We start from the raw sequence: 26,684 nt of genomic DNA, 5'->3' as shown, positions 1-26,684 counted from the left end.
TACAGAAAAGATCCTTAAACGTTTTATATGGATAAAGCAAATCCTTTAAGTACTCCAATGGTTGTTAGATCATTAAACATAGAAAAGGATCCATTCCGTCCATGTGAAGATGATGAAGATATTCTTGGTCCAGAAGTACCATATCTAAGTGCCATCGGTGCTCTTATGTACCTTACAAATTGTACAAGGCCTGATATATCTTTTGTTGTGAATCTGTTGGCAAGATTTAGCACATATCCAACAAAGAGACACTGGAACGGAATTAAACATATATTCCTGTTATCTACGAGGAACGACAGACTTGGGACTTTTGTAATCAAAAGATGCTAATCTAAGTATAATTGGTTATGCTGATGCTGGATACTTATCTGATCCACACAAGGCACGTTCCCAAACTGGATATGTATTTACTCGTGGAGGCACTGCAATATCTTGGCGTTCACAGAAACAAACGCTCGTAACAACTTCATCAAATCATGCCGAGATTATTGCACTACATGAAGCAAGTCGTGAATGTGTGTGGTTAAAGTCAATGACCCAACATATCCAAATTTCATGCGGATTATCATTCGATGAGAAGCCTGTGATACTATACGAAGATAATGCTGCATGTGTTGCTCAAATGAAAGAAGGATACATAAAAAGCGACAGAACTAAACATATTCCTCCTAAGTTCTTCGCATTCACCAAGGAGCTTGAGAAGAATAAATGTATTGATGTTCGTCACATTCAATCAAGTGAAAACTCATCAGATCTCTTCACAAAGGCACTTCCTACGTCAATATTCAGAAAGCACATATATAATATTGGGATGCGCAATCTACGAAATTTGTGAAGAATTGTTCATGTCAACATCAGGGGGAGTTTACGTGACATGCACTCGTTTTCCCTTACTATGGTTTTTATCCCAATGAGTTTTTCCAAGTAAGGTTTTTAACGAGGCAGTACAAAAACACGTAATGAAGACATCATCGTATCATGATCATCATCACAAGGGGGAGTGTTGAAAAATAATTTAAAATGTGTGTATTGAATATTTGAATGTTGAATATTTGAATGTTGAAAATAAGAGTTGTAAATATTGAAAATTAGTGTGTGATGATGTAGGTGATGATGAATTTTATTTTTGGATTATGTGTAAAGAAACTCTATAAATAGATCTCTCATTTGTGAAGAAAATCACAATTGAGTAGAGAAAAAAATATTATAAAGTGTGTAGTTTGGTAAATTTTGAGAGTTTGAGATTTTTACTTTTTACCATAAATTTTTACTTTTTCACAACATTTAGAAAGAAAGTCATAACTACTTAGTTTTATGTGTTCACTGCTCCTAGTGAATTGATGTTAGGTTAGAGGGACACCATATGAGGGATTATGAATTACAATATCCTATTAATATTGTGTTTGGATTGAATGATCTAAAATTATCATAGATCTCAAATCCATAATCTAAAATTTATTGACTTATTCAAACAGATAAAATTCAAGCCAATTTTAGGTTCAATAAAGTATTATCAATACCAACCCTGATTGTTTCGAACAAACCAAATATGGTATTGTTTGAAATTCATTACTTAAATCAATTTCTTCAATCCAAATGTAAGAATTTGAAGCAACTTGTTTCAATTCCATAACAACAAAAGCAGTTGGCTTATTTCCATAAATCCATTTCACAATGAATTTCAGATTCTCAACTAGTTATTTTTTAATAGTGATACGACCGTAATATAGAGTCATTTTAAATTCGAATCACCGGCTATGCGTGTGGGGACCCGGGCTCTAATTCTTTTCTTTGGGATTAAAACGGATCATTAATATAAAAAGTAGGTCAAATTTTTCGCTTTTTAATATTAAATCTAAGGTATATAAACAACATACATGCCTTATTTAAAATACAAACAGAAGGTACAATATGTCTTGTTCCAACTACTCTGAACAACTAGTAATAAAATACAGTACAACTACTAGCCATCTGCTATGCCCGAGATCACCACGCTATGTCCATCTCTCATCCTCTGCGTGACCCAGATCCTGCCCCACCTGTTGTTATGCACACATACAGACATAACAACAGCCGGAAAACCGGTGAGAACAAATCCCAGTATAAACATGTATACATGCATATAATCAATTAAACATGAAACATGTTATCATGCATGACATCATATGCACATGCAATGCAATGCGAATCAAACCATGTCTGGACTCGACTCGACTAGAACTCTAGGGATCCCGGGGTGAATAAGACGTCACTACCTACCCTCCAATCGGGGTAATGTACGTCTCATTCCTAGACTTCGGTCTGAGCTGTATCAACGGCGGCAATAAGAGTAATGCCTACTCCTATGCTGAGATACACCGAAACGTCTAGATATTTGACAATGCCTGTCAAAGACTCTCCTATCTCAAATGCAATGAATATCAATATGTAAACAACGTATAATCATATTCATGGCTGAATATCATACTGATCATACATGCTTGAATACAATTCTGAAATCAAAGCATAACATGTTAAAAGATTGAATATAATGCTATACACAATTCATAAACATGTTACAAAATATTTAATAATACTCGTATGTGATTTTGGTTGGGAAACTCAAATAATATCTTATTTGAGTTACATCTCCCCAAACAAAACATGACTTATACCTTTCGTTGCGCAATTGCTGTCGCTGTCACCAATACAAATCTGAAATGGAAATGTTGACACACAATTTATCAATTTCTAATCTCAATCAATACATACCCACTTAAAGACTTGATTTCGGTATCATTTCAACTGTACAATCTCCATATTAAACAATCTATATCAATTCCCCCAATTCATAACTGAAAATGGTATAAATCTGGTACCAACACCCAGTTAATTTAACTCTAAATTTCATAACAATTCTATACGGTGTCCGTTCTTAAATCCGTTTGTAATTATACGATGTCTAATATGTCAGAAACAACATATATGAATCATATCTGATTCCTTGCAACATCCTAATTTCAAGACATGCCAAAACATAGTAAAACTTACGTCCACGCGTAGCCTACAACTATAGGAACACGGTACCGAAGTCTGATTTCAAATCAAATGTACGGATTGAAAGATACGAGCGCAAGAATTTCCAAAAGCTCTCGGAGCTTTCTCCTTTCTGATTTCTTATCAATTTTGAAGAAAAATTCGTTTATATATATCCTTGTTGCATGCTGATGAGACGTGTCACATTTTTGCCCATTCTGGTTTGGCGCTCGGGCGGTCGAAACTTACCGCCCGGGCGCGAGCTCGGCGCTCGGGCGGTAAAAATCTACCGCCCGGGCGCGGAAGGTTCTGCCGCGGTGTGAGATTCTGGCGCTCGGGCGGTCATAAATTACCGCCCGGGCGCCACACCTTCTGCCCGAACGTACTCCCCTTGAGCATTGGCGCTCGAGCGGTCACTTTCTACCGCTCGGGCGCCACTAGTTCTGCCCGAAATTGGTGAAATTTAGATTCTTTGTCCAATCTGGTCTCGTAATGGCCAGTTTACAATTATATCTATTTAATTCACTAATCTCCTAGCAAATTACGATAATTAAATCCTCGGGCATTACATTTCTCCCCCTCTTAGATAAGAGTTCGTCCTCGAACTCACACATCATTCTATCAATGTAAGCATCAAAGTAATAACACACTTACATCATTGGAATAATTCGGGGTGTTTCTGTCGCATACTTGCTTCTGTCTCCCATGTCGCTTCTTCGATGCCATGACGACTCCACTGAACTTTCACAAGTGGAATATTCTTCGTTCTGAGTTGCTTGTTTTTCCGATCAAGAATCTGTATCGGTTGTTCCACATAGCTCAACGTCTGATCAAGTTCAGCTTCGTCAGGTTGAATGACATGAGAAACATCTGGCATATATTTTCGTAACATTGATACATGAAACACGTCATGTATTCCGGATAGAGAAGGAGGAAGGGCAAGTCGATAAGCTCGATCGCCAATCTTTTCAAGGATCTCGTAAGGACCAATGTATCGAGGAGATAGTTTCCCGCGTTTACCAAATCGAACAACGCCTCTGAATGGAGAAATCTTTAAGAATACTCTATCTCCTGCCTCAAATACTAACGGTCTACGTCTGATATTGGCGTATTTGGCTTGCCTATCCTGTGCTGTCTTCATCCTCTTCTGAATGAGTTTCACCTTTTCTGTCATGTCACGAATCATATCTGGCCCCAGTTCTGGTACTTCTGAGATATCATCCCAGTATAGCGGAGATCTGCACTTCTTGCCATATAACGCTTCAAACGGTGCCATCTCAATGCTCGTCTGATAGCTGTTATTATAGGAGAATTCACAAAGAGGTAGGGAATCTTGCCAACTAGTACCAAAGTCTAGTACTACGTCTCTCAACATATCCTCTAATGTCTGGATAGTCCGCTCTGACTGTCCGTCTGTCTGAGGATGATAAGCAGTACTCAGGTGTAAAGTCGTACCTAAGGCCTGCTGTAAACTGTGCCAAAAGTGTGAAGTGAATCGTGGATCACGATCTGATACGATAGACTTCGGCACACCATGTAATTTGACTACCTCTCGAACATATATCTCCGCCATTTGATCATGTCTGTAAGTCATTCTATACGGAATAAAACAAGCTGATTTGGTCAGTCGGTCGATAACGACCCAAATCGCATCGCAGCCTCGAGAAGATCGGGGTAACTTCGTCACAAAATCCATGGAGATGTGGTCCCATTTCCATTCAGGAATAGACAAACTCTGAAGTAACCCTCCGGGCTTCTTCCTCTCGGCCTTCACTTGTTGGCAATTCAAGCATTTAGATACAAATTCCGCAATGTCTGATTTCATCTGCTTCCACCAGAACTGTGTCTTCAGATCATTGTACATCTTTCGGCCACCAGGATGAATACTAAACCGACTACAATGTGCTTCAGACATAATCTGATGTCTCAACTCTGAAACATCCGGCACAACCAGACGGTTATTTACGTACAACACATTCTCACGCACCCGATATTCTGATACGTGTCCTGTTCTGACCATCTGAATCGATCTCCGCACATTCTGATCTGTTCTTTGTGCTTCTTTTATTCTTCTGATCAAGTTTGGCTCGACTTGAATAGTAGCAAGTCGTAGTGGCTTCCTATCTGTATCAAATTCTAATCCAGCAAAACAGCAATTTTCAACGAGTTTCGTAACACCTATCGTCGATAAGGATAAGGCACATACCTTTCGACTCAAGGCGTCTGCCGCTGCATTTGACTTTCCCGGGTAATATTTGATCTCGCAATCAAAATCTTTTAACAGATCAAGCCATCTACGCTGTCGCATATTCAACTCCGACTGAGAAAACAAGTACTTTAAGCTTTTGTGGTCTGAATAGATCTCGAATTTCTCGCCATAAAGATAATGGCGCCAGATCTTCAGCGCAAATACAATAGCCGCCAATTCAAGATCATGAATGGGGTATCGCGTCTCGTGAGTCTTCAATTGTCTCGAGGCATATGCAACCACATGCCCTCGCTGCAGAAGAATACATCCCAAGCCTCTGTGAGAAGCATCACAATATACAACAAAATTACCCGTACCTGAAGGAATCATCAGGACAGGTGCGCTGGTCAGCCTCTTCTTCAATTCCAAAAAGCTAGACTCACACTCCTCAGACCATAAGAACGGTGCATTCTTCTGTGTCAATTGCGTAATTGGCTTCGCAATACGGGAGAAATCTTGGATGAATCGTCTATAGTATCCCGCGAGACCCATGAAACTGCGTATTTCAGGTACAGAAGTCAGTCTCGGCCAACTAATCACAGCTTCCACTTTACTCGGATCTACGGAGATACCATCTCCCGATATGATATGTCCCAAAAAGACAACTCGGTTCAACCAAAATTCGCACTTTGACAATTTGGCATACAATTTCTCATTTCTCAGTGTTTGCAACACAATTCTGAGATGTTCTGCATGCTCAATCCTGTTCTTAGAATACACCAAAATATCATCGATAAAGACAATAACAAAATCATCCAAATACCTCTGAAAGATTTGATTCATCAAGCCCATGAATACCGCCGGAGCATTTGTCAAACCAAAAGGCATAACAATGAATTCGTAATGCCCATACCTGGTTCGAAATGTTGTCTTCGGTATGTCTACATCTCGAACTCGAAGCTGATGATATCCGGATCGTAAATCAATCTTGGAATATACAGACGATCCTTGTAGTTGATCAAATAGATCATCAATTCTAGGCAATGGATATTTATTCTTTATCGTGGCCTTATTCAGTTGCCTGTAATCGATACACAGCCGCATCGATCCATCTTTCTTTCGCACAAATAGCACTGGAGCACCCCAAGGAGATACACTAGGCCTGATATATCCCTTGGCTAGCAAATCTTCCAACTGTGCTTTCAGTTCTTTGAGTTCGATGGGTGCCATCCTATATGGAGCTCTCGAAATAGGGACGGTACCTGGTGTAAGATCAATACTGAAATCTACCTCACGAACCGGAGGTAATCCTGGGATTTCATCTGGAAAAATATCAGCAAATTCCCGCACTACTGGTATTTCTGCCAACGCCGGGCTCGACTTCTGCATATCTACAGCATAAATAAAGAAACCGTCTGCTCCTTTCTGTAATAATCTGTTCATAGTAAGAGCCGAAATCAAGGGAATCCGAGATCTGGAACCCTTCCCGTAGAATTTCCACTCGTCTGTCATCTCGGGTCTGAATCTGACAATCTTGTGGAAACAATCCACGGTGGCTCTATACTTCGTTAGCATGTCAATACCAACAATACAATCAAAATCATCTAACCCGAGTACTATGCAATCTAGATCAATTTCATGACCCTCGAACCGTAAGATGCAATGTCTAACCGTGGTCACAGCTATCAAACCACTTCCCAACGGAGAATTAATAGACACGACATCTAGTAACGACTCAACAGGCAGAGAATGCAATAATGCAAATCGTTCTGATATGAATGTATGTGATGCACCCGTATCTATCAATATATAAGCAGGATAACCGCAAAGGAAACAGTTACCTGCAATGACATCATCTGGGGCATCCTGTGCTTGCTCTTCAGTCAAGGCAAACACCTGAGCCTGTTGTCTCTGAGGCTGACTCCCTGGCTGGCCACCTCTGGCTCGAGGCTGGGTCTGTGCTGGTGGCGGCTGAAATGAGTGAACAGATGAAGCTTGCCTTTCAGGCTGAGTCACGGAGGCAGACGATCCTGCAGCCTGAAATCTCGATGCACCACTCCTCTGAGGACAGACCTTGGCATAATGCCCCTGTTGTTTGCATACGTTACACCTGCCCACTACACCTTGACATTGTTCTGTGGCATGCTTACCTCCACAAGTACTGCAATATCCACTTGCCACCTCTAGACTCTGGCCAAAACCTCTCTGTCTTGACCCGCTGGAGCTCGAAGAACTGCTCCCTGCCCTCTTAAACTGTTTACCCTTTGCTTTCAATTGATCTTTGCGTCCGCTGCTGCTACCACCACTTTCGAATCGAGGAGGAGGAACTTGGGATGGAGGTAGTGGCGGTCTCGGACTCGGAGCCACATACGGAACACTTCGTTGTCTCAGCAACCCTGCTTCTGCTCCTTTGGCACGGTTCAATGCATCCGAGAAATTATCGGGTCTCCCAGTATTGACCAACGTAAAGATATCTGGATTTAGGCCATTTATAAACTGATCCGCCATGGCCTCATCATTACCGGAAACGTGAGGTGCAAAACGAAGCAAAGAAGAAAATTTAGCAACGTACTCTTCGATATTCAGTTGCCCTTGCCTCAGGTTTGCAAATTCAGCGCCTTTATCTTTCCGGTAGGATACAGGGAAGAATCGCTGATAGAACTCAGTCTTGAATGCTTTCCATGTAATCTCAGTGCCACGCTGTTCTAGTGCTCTTCTCATATTCACCCACCAATACTTAGCCACGTCTTGCAGTTGATGGCCAATGAGCTTCACTCTCTTCTCATCACTGTACCCTAGAGACTCGAACAACATCTCGATATCCTCCAACCAGCTTTCGCATTCAATTGCATTTTCTGTACCCTTTAAGGTCGGTGGTCGGAATGACTGGAATCGCTTTAATAGAGTCTCCATGGGCGTAGCAGTGACATCCATCGTATCTCCGGATGTGCTACCCTGCTCTGGCGCTGGTGGTCGTACTGGCACAACTGCTCTTCTAGGAGGCATGTATCTAATAATCCAACTGATTAGAATACAAGATATACAACTATCTCAGCCCTCCTCTAGTCAGTTACCTCTGATCTAGAATCGGTTCTGATTCAGTTTATTACATGCTGTAATCACATCAGATACAATACAACACATAATAGGGAAAGCAATAATCATGCTAGCACACAAAAGCAAGGAAGATAACTCGATCTACCCCGCTCATTCTACTCTATTTCAGTTTACAGAACCTAAGGCTCTGATACCACCTGTTGTGGGGACCCGGGCTCTAATTCTTTTCTTTGGGATTAAAACGGATCATTAATATAAAAAGTGGGTCAAATTTTTCGCTTTTTAATATTAAATCTAAGGTATATAAACAACATACATGCCTTATTTAAAATACAAACAGAAGGTACAATATGTCTTGTTCCAACTACTCTGAACAACTAGTAATAAAATACAGTACAACTACTAGCCATCTGCTCTGCCCGAGATCACCACGCTATGTCCATCTCTCATCCTCTGCGTGACCCAGATCCTGCCCCACCTGTTGTTATGCACACATACAGACATAACAACAGCCGGAAAACCGGTGAGAACAAATCCCAGTATAAACATGTATACATGCATATAATCAATTAAACATGAAACATGTTATCATGCATGACATCATATGCACATGTAATGCAATGCGAATCAAACCATGTCTGGACTCGACTCGACTAGAACTCTAGGGATCCCGGGGTGAATAAGACGTCACTACCTACCCTCCAATCGGGGTAATGTACGTCTCATTCCTAGACTTCGGTCTGAGCTGTATCAACGGCGGCAATAAGAGTAATGCCTACTCCTATGCTGAGATACACCGAAACGTCTAGATATTTGACAATGCCTGTCAAAGACTCTCCTATCTCAAATGCAATGAATATCAATATGTAAACAACGTATAATCATATTCATGGCTGAATATCATACTGATCATACATGCTTGAATACAATTCTGAAATCAAAGCATAACATGTTAAAAGATTGAATATAATGCTATACACAATTCATAAACATGTTACAAAATATTTAATAATACTCGTATGTGATTTTGGTTGGGAAACTCAAATAATATCTTATTTGAGTTACATCTCCCCAAACAAAACATGACTTATACCTTTCGTTGCACAATTGCTGTCGCTGTCACCAATACAAATCTGAAATGGAAATGTTGATACACAATTTATCAATTTCTAATCTCAATCAATACATACCCACTTAAAGACTTGACTTCGGTATCATTTCAACTGTACAATCTCCATATTAAACAATCTATATCAATTCCCCCAATTCATAACTGAAAATGGTATAAATCTGGTACCAACACCCAGTTAATTTAACTCTAAATTTCATAACAATTCTATACGGTGTCCGTTCTTAAATCCGTTTGTAATTATACGATGTCTAATATGTCAGAAACAACATATATGAATCATATCTGATTCCTGCAACATCCTAATTTCAAGACATGCCAAAACATAGTAAAACTTACGTCCACGCGTAGCCTACAACGATAGGAACACGGTACCGAAGTCTGATTTCAAATCAAATGTATGGATTGAAAGATACGAGCGCAAGAATTTCCAAAAGCTCTCGGAGCTTTCTCCTTTCTGATTTCTTATCAATTTTGAAGAAAAATTCGTTTATATATATCCTTGTTGCATGCTGATGAGACGTGTCACATTCTTGCCCATTCTGGTTTGGCGCTCGGGCGGTCGAAACTTACCGCCCGGGCGCGAGCTCGGCGCTCGGGCGGTAAAAATCTACCGCCCGGGCGCGGAAGGTTCTGCCGCGGTGTGAGATTCTGGCGCTCGGGCGGTCATAAATTACCGCCCGGGCGCCACACCTTCTGCCCGAACGTACTCCCCTTGAGCATTGGCGCTCGAGCGGTCACTTTCTACCGCTCGGGCGCCACTAGTTCTGCCTGAAATTGGTGAAATTTAGATTCTTTGTCCAATCTGGTCTCGTAATGGTCCGTTTACAATTATATCTATTTAATTCACTAATCTCCTAGCAAATTACGATAATTAAATCCTCGGGCATTACAATGCGCGTGTATATGTACAATTCCATAACAACAAAAGCAGATAGTTGGCTTATTCCCATAAATCTATTTCACGATGAATTTCAGATTCTCAACTAGTTATCTTTAATAATTGTACGACCATAATATAGAGTCATTTTAAATCCGAATTTTGGATCAGTGTTACGCGGGAACAATCACCGGCTATGCTCGTGTATATGTACAATGCACACATTTATATTGTTGTACAAACCAAAAAGATCTCAGATTGAATAGGGATACGGTGAAAGTAATTGGAAACTGTGGGCACTAGCCTAATCTCCAGAATTGTTCTTCTCAATTGGTACACTGCAACTTCAGTTACGTACCAAATTAGATCACAATCAAAAGTAACTCAACCACCACAATATTCTTACCAATAATTTATCGTTTTGGGACTTTTTAAAAATATGTCAAAGAGTTACATAGAGATACCACATGTTAAGCTAATATATATATATATATATATATATATATATATATATATATATATATATATATAGTTTTGATGAAATCCATCTAATTAATATTATATTTGAAACCGACTCAAAGATGGTGGTAAATTCGATCACCTCAAAGACTGCTGACCATACAGAGTTTGTCTCAATTATCTTCAGGTTCCGTAAATTTCTCGAAGCACACCCTTCATTCAAAATTTGACATGTTAGAAGACAAGCAAATATGGTGGCTCATTCTCTTGCTCGAGCGCCACATCTTATACAGATCCTTTTATTACGATTCATCCTCTATATATATTATGTAATTTCATTTCCCATGACTTAGAGGGCAACACTTGATAAATGACATTCTCATTTCAAAAAAAAAAAAGAAGCATTTTCAATATATGATACGTGTAATTTTGAAATTTATCTGAGACATGTTTGGTAGGATAGAATGAGGTGAGAATGAAATGAATATTCTCAATCCCATTCCATTCATTTGCTTGATGATTTGGGGTATCCAAGTTTCATTTAAATAATCTTCGGAGGCGAGTGAGTCAGGTCTATTATAAGTAAATCAATCTCTATCATCATTTGTTTTCCGATTCACAAAAGTCTAAACCGAAATTTTAATTAAAAATCAAGTTTTTTTTGTAACCGGACGACGTAACGACGCGGTGCATTTGCTAAGTGTGTCCAAATGAAGTTCGAGTTTGATAATTACCACTCAAACTTCATGAGTTCTAAATTTAGGTATAAGCTTAAAATGCATGTATAGAAGGCCCCAAGGTTGTTGGGTAGTAGTTATAATACAGGCTGTGTATTGTCCTTGACTTGATTGAACTCGTGAGAAGCGGTTACAAAGGCATATGGTACATGGATCGGATCTCTCTGATTGATTATTCTTTCTGGCGTGGGCCATAGATTATAATTTAATTTATTCAACCATTGAGAGTTTTACGGGTAAATTTTGATTATATATATATATATATATATATATATATATATATATATATATATATATATATATATATATATATATATATATATATATATATATATATAATTTTGTTATGTTGTCCACCAATCATGTTCATCTTTATGTCCGTCAATAAGGTGTCACATACCTATTAGATATACAATTTTAATATGATTCATCACAGCCAATAAGTTAATGTCAATTCATTGTTGGACACAAAGATTAACACGATTGTTGAACAACGTAGCAAAACTATATATATCTCTTAAAATTTTCTAAAGATTTTCTTATAAATTCTCATGTTATATTAGGATTAAAGCCCTAATTACGAAGAAAAATACGAGAACATGTCCAAGGTGCCATCTTTTTATCAATCACTCGTTCAAGTCGTCTAATTAATATGGGTAAAGACAAAAACTTATGTGAGACGGTCTCACGAGTCGTATATTGTGAGACAGATATCTTATTTGGGTCATCTACTTTTTATTGTGAATATCAGTAGGATTGACTCGTCTCACAGATAAAGATTCGTAAGATCGTCTCACAAAAGACCTGCTCATGAATAAATTAGAGCAACCAATTAGTATGTGTATAAAAATATAAAAAAAAAATAAAAATACCTTTTAATTTTAATAATTTAAAAATAAATTTGAAGAAACATGAAATGGGAATTAAATGGAACAAAAATTGTGGGAACAAAAACTATGGACTTCGGGGCCTCGCTCCTTGCATTTGTTCCCTATAAATAAACCTCCACATAGGGTCTTTTCTTATTGCTAGCTTCTTCTTTAAAATTCTCCTCTACTTAAATGTCTTTTTACTCACATACATGAATGGATTTGAAATGATAGAACTCGCGGCGACAGGATTAATGCGTCGCTAATCTATCATGAAAGATAATATAAAAATGCGCTTTTACGACATATCATATCAACTTTTTAGAATTTTATCGTCGCTAAAAAATCATATTTCTTCCGTGTATTTTTCATGGCGAAGAAGGGCATGCAGGAGAGTATATTAAGTGAGAGGCAGTGGCGTGTGCTTTTGTTGACAGAAGATAGAGAGCACAGATGATGAAAATGCATGCAAGTAGATTTAATTTTGCATTTCACTCCTTTGTGCTCTCTATACTTCTGTCACCACACTTAAACCCTCCATTTCTTTTCTTCTTTTCCCTTCCGTTTCTTCATAATACAATATTCTCATTTTCAAGAAGATGTACAAAACAATTTTCAATCATTATACTTTCAGACAGTGTCTAACGATGGACTCAAAATTTTGTTTGTATGACGCAAACGATTTTCACCAGCTTGGACTTTTTATGTCCAAGAAATAAATTTGTTTGAACAAATTTGACCTGGTGTGCAAAAGTGATCGAGCAGACGATGTAAATGTTTGTGCTGATGATCTAGAGTAACTCATGTGCTACTGAATTAATTGTCATGTGTATATATGTGCTGTATTATAAGATTGTTTCCTATGCAACTTTTTGATATTTTACATTATTTTCCAATATTTGAGACATTTATAACAGAAACAAAACTCGAATTTATTGTTAGGAAAAATTTCACCTATGAATAGTAGCATAAGATGACCAACAATTGTACATATATGTTTTGCTTTTGATGATACAATGACTGATATGTTAGACTTGAGTTATCCAGCATCTTTACTCCCAAACATTCAACTGCCCAGGTTAGACTTCTTTCATCGGGTGTTGCCGGCTTTGCAGGTTCGATCAAGGACGTCGCATCCTTGCTACTGCAAAGATTTTCACCAATCGGAACCGGAGATTCAGGTACTAATCTGGGTACCAGATTTTGCAAGGAGTTTGTTGTTTGAAGCAGAACAGCGAGGATTCTTGATATTACAGTAGGTGCAGATTTTGGAGAATCCATTGATAGACTCTGTCTTGGATTGTGCCTTGCTGTTGGTATCAGCAGATCATACTTAATAATATACGTATTGTACATCTTTTTCTTGTTTATTACTTATAGAGCTGAGCGGCTTTCACAAGGATTGAAGGAATTTGTGGACCTATAATTAATATAATATTTTAAGTTATATATAAAAGTCAAGACAGTATCTTAGAGAGAAAAAATGTAAATTGGGATAGCTTAAATTTTCAAGTCAACCACAATTTTTTTTTAAAACTAAAACTTGTCTAAGCACACTCTTAATTTTTAATAATTTTGACATGAGTATATATTTTGCTGGTGTACTTTGTAATTTTCTTCTCTGTAAGTGACCCCTGATCACATTGATAACGAGTGAGACCAAATAAGTCGACATGAGTAGTTGTTGAACCATATCACATAGTTCCGACGATTTATAATGTGATCAAAATTTGTAAGCTTACTCACAAACACCTTAATAATTTGGCAACACTTTTGCGAACAAGTTTGCTACTGAGTTATCCTAGTGATCATACAACAAAACACATGAGACAATATAATCAATGCGACAAGTTAAAAATGGAAATATCATACAAAACGTAGTCAGAAATGTATTCATGTCCGAAAAACAGCAGACTCCACATCTTCACCATTTGTATCCTCCCTAACAGAGTGTGTATACAGATTCCTCGTAAATTTTGTGGTAGTGTCCAGAAAATATAGAAGAAGAGACATCACGCAGCAGCAAACGAACATAGGTATAGGCCCGAAAACCCAGAGAAAGAGAGGGAACGACAAGTAAAATGCTCGGAGTCCAAGTGACCAAAAGAAAGAACCTTTGTTCAAGTTCATTTCGACATATTCGATAGAATCTTTACGGTCTGTAGACGCCGAGGGCACGGAGACCAGAAAGCTAACATGGGCATAGTACCTTATAGACTGCACGTTGCAAAAAAATGCAAAAAGAAAGCACACTAATATAGCGGAGAACTTGACAGAAGACATTATGGAAGAGCTATTTCCATGTATCGACTCTAGAGAAGAGGTTGATTTGTTGCTGACATACACACTGATCAATGAGCTGAGAGTGATGGCCGTCGTCGCCAAAAGGGTCGACGCCATTATATTGTTGCGCAGTGTTTGAACTGCCAAAACGCCATTTTTTAGTGGATCCTGAAAATTTAGCGCACAAGGTAACTCTGGTTTGATATCAGCACACCTTTACATCTCAAGCACAAAATATAATCGACTTAAGTAGCTAGAGAAAGTGAAGAAAAATAAAACTTTATGTAGGAATAAAAAAATGCACCAAAAGTTGGGTGAAATAGTATCACTCAAAAAATTATACTTCCACTTTTATATTTCAAAACCAGGCTAGCACTCATTTTAAAGGAAGATAGCAGCAACCCATGGAAATAACACAACTTCTTGCTCGTGCGACATAACTATTTTTTGGAGTCAATTTTGTAGAATCACGCGTAACATTTCAATAGAGCTCATACAACCATTTGAAGCACTTCTTATGATTCACTCCAGCTTTCTTTCCCTTTGATTATAAGGTTTGATATGATAAGTTTTCATTATGAATTGAAGGTAACAGATGATTTGCAGAAGTCATTGCTTGATACTTCTATATATAAGGATTAAATTGATACACATATTTGCTGAGGTAACATAAATATGCAAAGAGCAATCTCATGCGAAATCACATTTTCGCAGCTTGAATAAGCACTCTATAAATATTATAGCATTTTTCTCATAAAAATAACAACTCTTTCAATCATTTTTTAATGTAGGAACTGAGATTCTTATAAGAGTTTAAAAGCACACTAAAATATCCCCTATTTCACTTTAAACAAGAAACTTTGTACAACTCACTGACGGTCAGTAGGCGAAGCCCATGGGAATGAATCTAGATACAATATTTTCAAATTTCATAAACATCCTTAAACATTCAACTTTTAGAATGAGCTTCTCAGCATCTAGCACCTGAACTGTTTGAAAACACCAACTGATTGATACATCTGAGAGGAGCATGAAGGACTAACTAGTCTAGAGAGCAATTCTAATATCTTCAGAAGACAAAAACAAGGCCATATGAAAAGGAAAAACTTGATTGATAAATACAATCTTTATATGCAGGTACAAACACATACATTTGGACAATCTGATTATCCATACATGCATATCTTCTTGATGTCTTATCACGAGGTGAAAGTTTGATATCTCTAGTAGGAACGGACACTACCTACGGTTTGGCACAGAGTCATTCACAGGAACTAGGTACTTACGTCTATACATTTGAAGAAACTGGAGTAGACACTTAGATCCATAATTAATATCCATGACTCAAGATCATGTATGGGAAAGTGCTATGCCAAGCATTAAAAACTTTCCCCTCGCTGATGTAGGCATAACTATGGTACGACTAGTTTAGCATCCTAAAAGACCACATGTAAGACACATTATATCCAGGTTAAAAAGATCATTCCTTGTCCAGAGAGTCCCAAGAATAATCGATCATCGTATCTAAACTGGAGCTCTTAACCTGGCAGCAATCTTTTGTGGCCTAAATTTTCTAGATTTCTTTCTAGAGTATGGCTTCAAACGCCATAAAAACCCTGTGGTCATTTGTGTGCAACATCACATTTATTGGTCAACAAAGAAGAGAGAAATTTTACGCATATCTGCAACAAGAAGAAAGTCCTCTATCAAAACCCAATTATCATGCTCAAAAGTTCAACTCCGGAAGTCATAACTAATTTAACTTTGCCTTATATATCCTCCCATTCCACTCTATATACACAAGGCCATCTACTATGTTAAGCTTCATTCTTTGATCATAGCACAGCACGTGATACTAGTTGCCCTGCTAACCTGATAGCAGCAGCATAAGAATTTCGTGATAAACAATGAATAAAAACAGCGGTCCCATCCCATTAGAAAACTTTCTCCACTTATAACTAACTACACAACTAATTGGAAAGCTTGAAACTGAAATCGATGCTAAACCTTTATCCAGCTCACACCACAAACTAAGAGAGGAACATGGAAATTTGACAGACACCAAGAATTCCAGCAAAGTAATTATCACGGTTGATCAAATTTGAGCGTTGCTGTAAAACATCAAGCAACAAAGATCAAACACTACAACATGTGATGACTTCCAAGTTCAAATTTGCGGCCCACAAACAATGAAACATCATTATTAATTTGCAACCCAACAACAGAAAAAGGCAAAATACACCTGCCCAACCACCGACACACACACTCAAAAGATAGATAAGAGTGAAGAAAATATACAGCCATCAAGCAGAAGACCCATTTGTGGCGACTTTCAGCATTGAGCCCGATCACAGTTCTTCTGGGATTGCGTATTATATTGTAAAGAAGCCAAAAATGATACGTCAACAGTACCCCCATGCCTAAAGGGACCAGCACAAATTCCATTATATTCTCGTCCATAGCCAATTCACCCACCTTTCCGGCACCAATTATTTCCCACTTTACGATAGAGTAAAGGAGATTCTTTACCTGTTCTTCGCCTATCATTTTGCTGATCCATCCGGACATGTGGCACCATCAATAATATAGCTACACCAAAGCATGAATCCGAACTGATATAACGGCTGGATTCACAGGGGACGATGGTAAATTCGTGGCAGGCATAAAATATAAAATATACATTAATTTATAGACAATGAGAACTGAATCTCTACTCGGGGAAAAGGACAATGTATTTTTTTCCCTATTTATTTCGATACAAACTATCAAACCTCACAGGAAACGAGACACGGTGTCTCTCTCTGTTTTTTCTTTCCGATGCCGACAACGACTGGCATGATGGGAAATCTCAGGACTTTGCGCACATAATTTATATTGTGAACATGTATGAACAGACATTTAAAAGATATGTTATTTTGTGTGTTTTGATATTAATTAAAAATTTGTGTGAGACGATCTCATGGGTCTTATTTGTGAGACGAATCTCTTATTTTGGTCACCCATGAAAAAATATTACTTTTTGTGCTAGCATAGTTTGGTACACATGATAGGATAAACATGTGATAAATAATATAAGATAAAAGTTAATGATAAATAAGATGTAGGATATTATATTTAATGTTTGGTATGATTTTAGTAAGAGTAATTAAATTTATATATTAGATTGTAATGACAAAATTAACCTTATCATAATAAATTTTATAATTTCAAAGTTCTTGCTTGAGTTCATATTTTTTATCTATACATGTGCCGATAGTGATTAAATGATTTATTTATTTTTACCTAATTTTATATATTATGTAATATAATAATTGAGCCCTTGATTTTGTGAGTCAAGTCAAATATTAATTTTTAAGGTTAATCGAGCGATACTAATAATTTTATTGAGATTTATAAAATTTATTTATATAATTATCTCGAATTCATTTATATAATCAACATATTATATAATATATAAAAATAAATAAAAATATTTATTTGATTTTAATTTCTACCTACTAGCATATATTTATAAATAGAGGGTAATTAAGTCATTTGTAGTGTATTTTATCATTAAATTAAAATTATCACACCTAATAGAAGGGACATTTTATCCCTCTAAAAAATTATTTATCAAGGGCCCATGATATTATCATAGGTTTTTTAAAAATGTATCAAACATGGGATAAGGAGGATTATTTATCATTTCTTCACTTATCACATGTACCAAACTATGCCTAAGAGTATTACTTTTTATTGTGAATATAGGTAGGGTTGACCCATTTCACAGATTATGACCCGTGAGCCGGTCTCACATGAGACTCACTCTTGATATTACATATATTTAACATACATATAAATATATGACTTCTAATTGTGAATTTTCCAATATATCATTATTCATTTAATGTAACAAATTAAATCAATAATATTTTTGATGAGTTCTTAAGTCTTTTTATAATTTATTATCTATCTTAAATGACTTTGGATATTAATGCATATTATATTTATCAATTTACTCATAATTTTTCTTTGTTGCAAAAATTAATGTATTTCTTCATTGTTGCTCATGATTATTTAATATTTATATCTTATCTTTTCTTTTATTTTATAAATTGATTTAAGTAATGATTAAATAAATATTTACTCAATAATTTAGTCATTTCATTTATTATTGATTATGTATTATGATGATATTTTAGATAATAATGTTTTTAAAACTAAAGTTTCTATTATTATATATTTTGTTATTAATTTTCAAGTGTGTTCTGAACATAATACAAAGTATGATTAGCATTATTCTATTATGAATATCATCATATATAATATATTGATTTGTTATCTTGTTTGTTTAGATAATAATGTTTTTAAAATTAAAATTTATATTATCATATATTTTGTTATCAATTTTCAATTGTGTTCTAAACATAATACAAAGTAGATTATATTAACATTATTCTATTACGAAATCATCATTTATAATGTATTGATTTGTTATCTTGTTTGTTCTTTTCAACCTATTAATTAATTTCTAATTGTATATGATGAAATTGCATACATAAAATTTTTTTTTTCTCTTTTCTACATATTAATTAATTAATTTATCATTATATATGATGAATATATATATATATATATATATATATATATATATATATATATATAATATATATATATAACTATTTTCACATTTCAAACTAACAAAATTGTTATTTAATATTACTCACTTATTAAATTAAGTTATGTTTACCATTTCATTGTGCATTGTTACTATGATTGTAACATAGTGAAGCATAGGTGATGACATAGAGTGGTCACCCTAACAATTAATATTTGTGTTTAAAATATTATTAGTAATTAAAATTATTTTGTGTTCGATGAAATTATTTGATTAGTGAAAATAAATTTGATTTAGAAAAATAATTTCTAGAATGTAAAATAACAATTATATCATATTTGTTAGATGCAATAATTGTTTATGTAAGGTATAACAATCCACAAGTGACGTTTGAGTTGTTTTACGATTTTAAAAGATTTTAGTTAATGTTACATCGTTACCTCGGTTATAACTTTGGGTAAAGCGGCAAATGCATGATATTATAATTGGTATATATAAGAGTCAAAGTCATGAGATCGATTCTCATATATTGCAATTAGTATAATTATTGATATTGTTGGAGTTCAATAATTGTCCTTGTTGGATACATCAATCAAATCATGACGATTGAGCTACTATATCGTTTAAAATATTTGAGTTGATGTGTAATATCTATTCTAAAAAAGTAAAAAAGTTAAACAAAATTCGCAAGGAGTTAAAAGTTAGCAAAAACACAATTGATATTTAACTTAATAACAAGTTTATGGGTTTTATTTTAACACCATTATGATAATTTAGTTAATTAAAAAGAATTTTATTTGACAATCACTATATGCACTCCATCTAAATACATTGTGAATTTGGTTTTAGTAAAATTTATTATTCTCTTAATTTAATTTTATTTTTGTCATTGTGAATGATATTTGGATGAAAAATATCTTTGTTAATTTGAGAGAGCTGTCATTATGTTATAATCATGCAAATTGAAAAATGTTAAATAAATAAGTGAATATAATTGATTTATCGTCATGGTGTATTTTTGTTTATTGTGTTTTGATATATTTAGATTAATAAATACTCATAAACAAGATGTTATTCAAACAATTTTAAAAATTATCTAAATCTCGTTATTATATTTTTCATTATTAATCACCCACGTGCATCGCACGTAATCATTCCCATCACGTAATCATTTCATTATTAATATATATATATATATATATATATATATATGTATATATATATATATATATATATATATCATCTAGTAGAGACCCTCGAATGAAAAATCCAAGTATCGAAAATCATAAGCTAAAATCTACTAGATGAAAAGACGAGCCATCCATCCAATCATCCTAGCGTGCAAGATTTCCCCAAGCATACACGAGTTCAGATCAGACCGAGGGACGTTGTTGGGTGTAGCGCGCATAATGCCTATGGAACCAGGCACAAAGACATACGATCTAGTGGGTTTGAGGGTCTACTCGAGTTAGTACTCTGAAATCCTTTTCAATTTTTTTCAAATATATCTGTAGTCGGAAATTTATCATTTCATGGATATCCTCGACGCTTTCCAAAAGATGAAGAAAACATCTGGTTTAAATTTTTTGGCATTGTGAAGATTGTGATATTACATATTAAGCTACAATCAGCATATGTTGAGACTTGAGACACTAGAACTGAACGAAATACAAGAAAAAAAAGATATGATTTTTGTGTTTCGAGGGCGTTGATATGGCACTGCATGTTAGGTGGGTTGTCATAATCAAATTCATTTATTATATTGCATGAATTGCCGACATGTTTTGGAAATGAAGCATAATTTGACAAAGAAACTGTGCAGCAATAGTTGACGAATGAAACACATTTTTTTTTAACGTCCAACGCATTTTTGCACCTATAAATAGAACTCTTTCGTTTTAGTTTACAGTATCCAAAAACCAAGATGTTTCAAAGCCTAGTATAATAGAGAGAGCATTTGAGTGTTAAGTGTTCTCTTATAAGAGTTGGAGAAATTATTTTTTTTTCGGTTATACTCGGGTTTGAAGTGTGAGATATTTAGTGTATTATTGTATAAACTTGTAGTAATATTTCTCCTGTTATAAAATATTTGCAGTAGCTCCGTGGACGTATCATATCTTGGGTGAACAACGTAAATTCTCGTGTTCTTACTGATTATTTTATTCCGTATTTTTATCATCATGATCGTTATCGCTTCAGTGTAATTACCCAACAACTGGTATCATCAGAGCCTTGTTGTAAAATTTCTTAGAATTCTGAGTATGCTCTGTTGTTGCAGTTTTGTCTGATCTTTCACATTATAAAAGATTTTTAGATTTTTTGCTAGGGCTAGAGAAGCGATGGCCGGAGATGATGGATAGGGACTGGAAATCAACAAGTTCGATGGAACAGATTTTTCATTTTGGTGGTTACAGATTATAGATTATATGTATAACAAGAAACTGTATCAACCTCTATCGGGAAAGAAGTCGGAAAAAATGGAGGATGATGATTTGGAGCTCCTTGACCGATATGTGTTAGGTGTGATACGATGGAACCTAACGAAGAATGTGACACATAACGTGGTGGAGTCGCAAACCACATAAGAGATGATGTCCATTTTATCGGACATGTACGAGCAGCCATCAGCAAACAACAAAGTACATCTCATGAAAAAAATATTCAACTTGAAAATGAGAAAAGTTTGATGATGAAATTCATGCACTTATTCTTTTGGCGTCTTTACCAAATGTTTGGGAACCAATATGGGCAGCGGTTAGCAACTCTGTTGGAAAAAGAAAGCTACAATTCAATGATATCAGAGATCAAATTCTTTCTGAAGAAGTTCGCAAGATGGATTCTGATGAAGGGACATCATCAAGATCTGCTTTAAATCTCAAGAACAGAGGAAGGGGCAGGAGTGGCGAAAAAAGTTCTAACCGATGGCGTAGTAGGTCCAAGTCAAGAAATTGAAAAAACAAAAGAAACTTTGAAAAAAATTTGAAGTGCTGGAGTTGTGTTGAAACTGGTCAATTGAAAAAGAAAGCAAATAAACAAAGAATAATGCAAATGTTGTTACTGAGGAGGTACATGATGCTCTACTACTATCTATGGAAAGCCCCAAAACCGTTTCATACCACTGGTAATCCTGATGTATGCGTTAATTACATCACTTGAGATTACGGAAAAGTTTCCTAACTGACGGAAAATCTTTAGAAATAGTTGGTATGGGTTCGTATTGATGATGTCAAATAGATTTGTCTGGAAAATCAAAAAATTCAGACATGTACCAAAATTGACACGCAATCTGATCTCAGTAAGACAGCTCGATGACGAAGGCCATAATGTGACCTTTGGTGATGGTTCCTAGAAAGTAAACAAAGGATCCATGATTGTTGCTCGAGGAAAGAAAACTGGAACACTTTATGTAACGTTCCGAAAAGCGGAAGGTCCACGTGAACCACATGCATGCAAATTATTAAATTCTTTGGTATTTTATAAAATTCTTTTAAAGCATAAAATGTATTTTTATTTTATTAAATTGTGTTTAATTATTTCTATGCATTTTATGCATTATTATTGCATGATATGATTTCATGAAATTTTAATAGCTCATGCACTAAGATTTTAATTTTCATTTCGCGCTCGAACGAGGAACGGAGACCGGAGAATTTCCAGGAAAAATGATTTTATTACATGGCTAATTTTTATTAATTAATATAAGATGTTTTAAAGGTATTTTTCAAGAATTGGGATTTATTGGGTATTTTTACCCGCAAGTTTTTTATTTTTAACGGTACGTGAATTTTATCGAATCGGGGGACTTTTTGAGGGTTCGGCTAATATTTTCACAAACTTTCCAATATGAAATATTTTTCGGGAGTGTGTTTGGATTTAATGGGCCTATTTTTAAGTCTATTGGGCTTAAAACCTTTTTTATTTTAATTGAGGGTCATTAGCACATATTTTAATTAACCTAAACTACACTTAAACTAAACCTAAACTACCCCACCTCATAATAGCCGACACCCTCACTCCCACCAGCCTTTATTCTTGAAAAACACCAACCGACACTTTACCTCAGCTATTATTTCTCTCGGCTTCTTCTCCCAGCAGCAGAATTGTATCGGTTTTGGCTTGTTCTTGCATCCAAGGCTCTCCGGCGCTCCTATCTTCATTCTTCTCGAGTTCTTACATCTTAAGGCACGCCATGTATCCTTATTTCTGCATTATTCACGCCATTATATGCTGTTACATATGTTCTCGCATACGAAAAATGTTTAAACCAATTGTTGCTTCGTTTATGCTTCGTCTTGTTCGTGAAAAAGCGTATTTTATGCATTTAACTAACGTGTTTGATGTTTGGGTGCAAGGGGCTGTTGGTCCCACGTGCGGAATTTGAGATAGTAAAAACCGGAAAAAAAGAATAAAATGAACACCGAGATTTACGTGGAAAACCCCTAAAAATTATTAGGGTAAAAACCACGGGCAAGATGAAAAGATTTCCACTATAATATTTTACTGGTGTACAACTCACTCACTGTGTTTCCAAAGAGAACACACACTCTCTTAATACAGGAGAACAAACACCTCACAAATATTATAGAACTAAACACTCAAATGCTTATAAGATGAGAGAAACTCGAAGAAGGGATGATTTCAGAATGAAGGGGGGAGCTCTATTTATAGAGCCCCTTGTCCGTGTGAACACGCGTTAAAAACGCGTATTCCATCAATTCTGCGAAACTTCCTACAAAATAGGCAACACACATTTATTACATGTTTTCCTTTCCTGTGCTGCCTTCTTGACTTTTCCAACATTTCTCCCACTTGGAGATTTGATTGACAATCAAACACATCTCCACACATCCTTTCAATCTTGTCATTACCTGCTGCTTACGTCTCTGCTAGGCCACTTGAGAATCTACACCACTCAAACTTATCAGTGTTCACTGGCTTGGTCAGAAAATCAGCTATGTTTTCCTTCGTATGGATCTTCTGCATATCCACGTTTCCTTCTTCTACTACTTCCCGCACAAAGTGAAATTGGACTCCAATGTGTTTCGTCCTGGAATGAAAGACTGGATTCCTTGCGATGTGCAAGGCACTCTGACTGTCACAAAACAAAGAAACATTCTCTTGTTTGTGCCAGATCTCCTCCAATAACCTTTTAGTCCATATTGCCTCCTTGCAAGCTTGAGTAGCTGCCATGTATTCTGCCTCTGTTGTAGATAACGCCACAACTGTCTGCAGTTTTGAAACCCAGCTTACTGCTCCTCCTGCAAGCGTAAACACATAACCAGTAGTAGATTTTCTCTTATCATGATCACCTGCATAATCTGAATCGACAAAGCCCCTGAGTGTAAAATCCGATCCTCCATAACATAATGCAGCATTCGAGGTACCCTTAATGTATCTAAGGATCCTCTTAACAGTGCTCCAATGCTCTCGTCCAGGATTCGCCATATACCGACTAACTGCTCCCACTGCTTGAGCAATGTCCGGTCTTGTACATATCATGGCGAACATCAAACTTCCCACTGCTGATGCATATGGTACTCGAAACATCTCCATCCTCTCTGCTTCACTGCTAGGACACATCTCGGAGGATAACTTGAAGTTAACAGGAAGAGGGGTCGAGATTGGCTTACTATCTTGCATGTTGAAGCGTTGCAAGTCTTTCTTAAAATAATTTTTCTGGGAAAGCCAAATCTTTCTGTTACTTCTGTCACGGTGAACTTGCATCCCTAGAATCTTGTTTGCTGGTCCCAAGCCTTCTTATCAAATTCCCTAGCCAACTGTGCCTTCAATCCTTGGACATGATCTTTGTTGGGGCCTGCTACCAACATGTCGTCCACATACAACAGCAAAATAATATAATCATCACCAGACCTCTTGAAATACGTACAAGGGTCTGCACTCAGTCTGTTGTATCCAAGGCTCGTGATATAGGAATCAAATCTCTTGTACCAACACCTCGGCGCCTGTTTGAGACCGTACAGAGATTTCTTTAACCTGCAAACCAAGTTCTCTTTGCCTTTTTCTGCAAAACCTTCTGGCTGGAGCATATAGATTTCTTCTTCAAGATCTCCATGAAGAAACGCCGTTTTCACATCTAGCTGTTCTAGATGTAGGTCAAACACCGCACACAATGCCAGCAACACTCTGACTGTTGTAAGCCGAACCACAGGAGAAAATATCTCATTGAAGTCAATGCCTTCTTTCTGAGCATACCCTTTTACCACCAATCTAGCACGATACCGCTCCACTTGGTTATTGCCATCACGCTTGATCTTATAGACCCATCTGTTTCCAATGGCTTTCCTCCCTCGTGGTAGTGTAACAAGATCCCAAGTTTTATTCCTGTCTAATGCCTCCAACTCTTCTTGCATTGCTATCATCCAAAGGGATATATCCGAGCTTTGAGTAGCCTCGTGGAAACTCGATGGCTCACCATCCTCTGATAATATACAATATGCAATGTTGCTTTCAGTGACATAATCTGAAAGCCAACATGGTGGTCTTCTGTCTCGAGTTGACTGCCTCACATTGGAAACTTCAGACTGAACATGTTCTTGTTCTTCGTGCTCTGGTACTGCTTCACAAGAAACTTTACCTTCGTCTATCTTATTCTCCACCTGAAATATAGTAGCTTCTGAATTCAGTGTGCCTTTGTCTCCCTTTACTTTATCTTCCTCGAAGATAACATCCCTGCTGATGACAAGCTTGTGAACAGTAGGATCCCACAAGCGAAACCCCTTTACTCCATCAGCATAACCCAAGAAGATACATTTTCTGGATTTCGAATCCAACTTTGATCTTTCTTGCTCATTGTACAGAACGTACACCGGACTTCCAAATGTATGCAAATGAGAATAATCTGTCGGCTTCCCGGTCCACATCTCCATCGGAGTCTTCAGATCAATCGCCACTGAAGGAGAACGATTGATAATATAACAAGCGGTTTTGACTGCTTCCGCCCAAAATGACTTTTCTAGACCCGCAGTCCTCAACATAGCTCTTGTTATGTCCAACAAGGTCCTGTTCATCCGCTCCGCCACTCCATTCTGTTGAGGTGTGTAAGCCGTCGTGAACTGTCTTTTGATGCCCTCATGTAGACAAAATGCATCAAACTCGTCACTGGTATATTCTCCTCCATTGTCAGTCCTCAGACACTTGATTTTCTTTTCAGAATCAAGTTCAACCCGCGCTTTGAAATCTTTGAAGACCTAGAAAACATCTGATTTCTTCTTGATTGGATACACTCAATATCTCCTAGAGAAATCATCAATGAACGAGACAAAGTATCTCGCTCCTCCTAGGGATACAACCGGTGCTTGCCAAACATCCGAATGAATCAGCTCCAATATGCTTTTGCTCCTAGCATTAGAAGTGCCAAACTTTAATCTGTGTTGTTTACTGGTAACACAATGCTTACAAAAGGGTAGTGACACTTTTGTAAGCCCCGGCAGCAGCTTCCGTTCTGAGAGA

General features: G+C 36.5%; 1 protein-coding gene across 2 annotated transcripts; it reads right to left on the bottom strand.

The window, feature by feature from the left end:
• Positions 1–14,181: 14,181 nt before the first annotated feature.
• LOC140805752 (uncharacterized) lies at positions 14,182–17,475 on the bottom strand. Of its 2 annotated transcripts, none has more exons than XM_073162043.1 (2): positions 16,916–17,475; positions 14,182–14,785 (listed from the first exon to the last, which is right to left on the bottom strand). In XM_073162043.1, exons 1-2 carry the CDS (start codon positions 17,183–17,185, stop codon positions 14,228–14,230), a joined length of 828 nt encoding a protein of 275 aa, XP_073018144.1. In that variant the 5' UTR covers positions 17,186–17,475; the 3' UTR covers positions 14,182–14,227. The 2 variants fall into 2 exon arrangements, with proteins under 2 accessions (XP_073018144.1, XP_073018145.1); XM_073162044.1 differs by lacking the exon at positions 16,916–17,475 and adding an exon at positions 16,625–16,905.
• Positions 17,476–26,684: the final 9,209 nt, after the last annotated feature.

Source organism: Primulina eburnea, chromosome 11, assembly GCF_022965805.1.
Source record: "Primulina eburnea isolate SZY01 chromosome 11, ASM2296580v1, whole genome shotgun sequence".
Taxonomy (NCBI): Eukaryota; Viridiplantae; Streptophyta; class Magnoliopsida; order Lamiales; family Gesneriaceae; genus Primulina; species Primulina eburnea.
The sequence above is the reverse complement of the archived record's forward strand: the minus strand, read 5'-3'. Positions and strand labels throughout refer to the sequence as shown.